The 1,646-nt window shown below is 60.9% G+C and overlaps 1 protein-coding gene across 1 annotated transcript; it reads left to right on the forward strand.

Moving 5' to 3' along the window:
• Positions 1 to 358: 358 nt before the first annotated feature.
• Positions 359 to 1,405, forward strand: LOC309677395 (inositol 1,4,5-trisphosphate receptor-interacting protein-like 1; the record flags this gene model as incomplete). The annotated part of the gene is made up of 1 exon (XM_082490192.1): positions 359 to 1,405. The coding sequence occupies one exon, from the start codon at positions 359 to 361 to the stop codon at positions 1,403 to 1,405; it is 1,047 nt and encodes a 348-aa protein (XP_082346318.1).
• Positions 1,406 to 1,646: the final 241 nt, after the last annotated feature.

Genomic DNA, 1,646 nt, shown 5'->3' on the forward strand with positions numbered 1-1,646 from the left:
CAGTGCAGCTCGAGCCATCGGTGAGTGCACACGCCCGGGGGGGAGGCTGAGCTGGACGGGGGCCGGGGAAGGAACGCCGGACCCTGGGGGGCGTCTCACCCTGCAGTGAGGGTCCAGACGCTCCGGGGAGCACCTTGGGCAGGGCACCCTGCCACCGCTGGGGTGGGGGAACTCCCAGCTCCCTGGCCCCCCCTCCTACCTGGCCCCAGGTCCCTGCAGCTCCCACCCACAGCCCCCCCAACTGCCGCCAGCTCCCTCTGGCCAGGCCCCACTGAGAGCCCTTCTCTTCCCTCTCCTGCAGGTCTCGGCTGTCTTTGTCTCCCTCGCCTGAGTTGCGCTGGGCATTGTCCAGAACGCGATGCAGACGGGTGAAGAGCTGCATGCAGCCATGCACAGGCTCGTGCAGCACCTCGCACAGCAGCTGAGCTGGAAGACGACTCAGCTGCTGCAGGATCTAGAGCGGATCTGGAATCAGAACGGGGCGGCTGTGAAAATCCTGCTCCTGGCCGCCTTCCAGCAATGGTGGTTCTGGGCCACTGCTCTTGGGGCAGGAGCCCTGCTCCTGCTCCTGCTCCTGTGGCTCTGCTGCAGGACCAGAAGAAGGAGCCGTAAGATGGGAAGCAGCTGCCAGCGGGGCAGCCCCGGAATTCACAACGAGGAGGACGAGGTGGATGACGAAAAGGTAGAAGAAGACGAGGAGGACGAGGAGGACGAGGAAAAGGTAGAAGACGACGACGATGACGACGACTCTGGGGACATGTGGGATCTGGGCAGGTGTGTGGGCCTTTGCATCCAGTGGCTAGTGCCATACATGGCCGACACGTGCACGTTGGTGGAGGAGCTGGTAGACGAGCTTCTTAGTGCCTGCCAAAGACTTCCCGGCAATAGCTTCAAGCCAAGGCTGCAGCCAGCCATTGGGGTGGGCTGTGTCTACGAAGGGTGGAGTACCCAGGAGGGCAATGTCCTCTACCAACTGCTCGTGCCCCTGCAGCCTCCCCCCGGACACACCTTCTGCTTGGAGCTGGGCACCACCAAGGACATGCTGACCAGCACCTCCGGCCTCCACGTGCACCTACAGTGCATGTGCATGTGGGAGCTACTGGTGCAGGACGTACTATGCTTCCTCCACCACAGCGAGGATGAGCTGAAACGTCAGGGCCCCAGCCTCCTCAACACCCTTTGCACCAACTCGTACTTAGACATCGAGAAAACCGCCTGCTGGTTCCAGACGCTGGTGAAAGACGCATGGAAGCTTATGCCTCGGTCCCGCCGCTGGCAGCTGACGGTGCTGCCTGCTACACGCTCCTGCAGGCTCCAGCTACACAATGGAGAGGGATCCCTGTCCATTGAGATGATTTTCGGCGTGCAGCTAGGCGACTCGGACTACTTCCAGAGCCTTGAGTAGGCAGAGGCCGGCTTTACCCCCAGCACAGCCTGGCAGGAGAGCTGTGATGTGACCGACACGCAGTTCATCAAGCATGGCCAGCACAACATCCTTCCCCCCGCCCCCCAGAACTGAGAACTTCTTATAGTAATAAAGCAGTCAGTGCTGTACTGCAAACTCTTTATTCTGTCCCATCCTGTTCAGTGTGAAGTGCTGTTAGCGTCTCCTTGGATCTCTCCTGGGTTTGTAAGAGCTGTGATGG

Source organism: Vanellus vanellus (assembly GCF_965231255.1).
Source record: "Vanellus vanellus genome assembly, chromosome: 13".
In the NCBI taxonomy this organism is placed as follows: Eukaryota; Metazoa; Chordata; class Aves; order Charadriiformes; family Charadriidae; genus Vanellus; species Vanellus vanellus.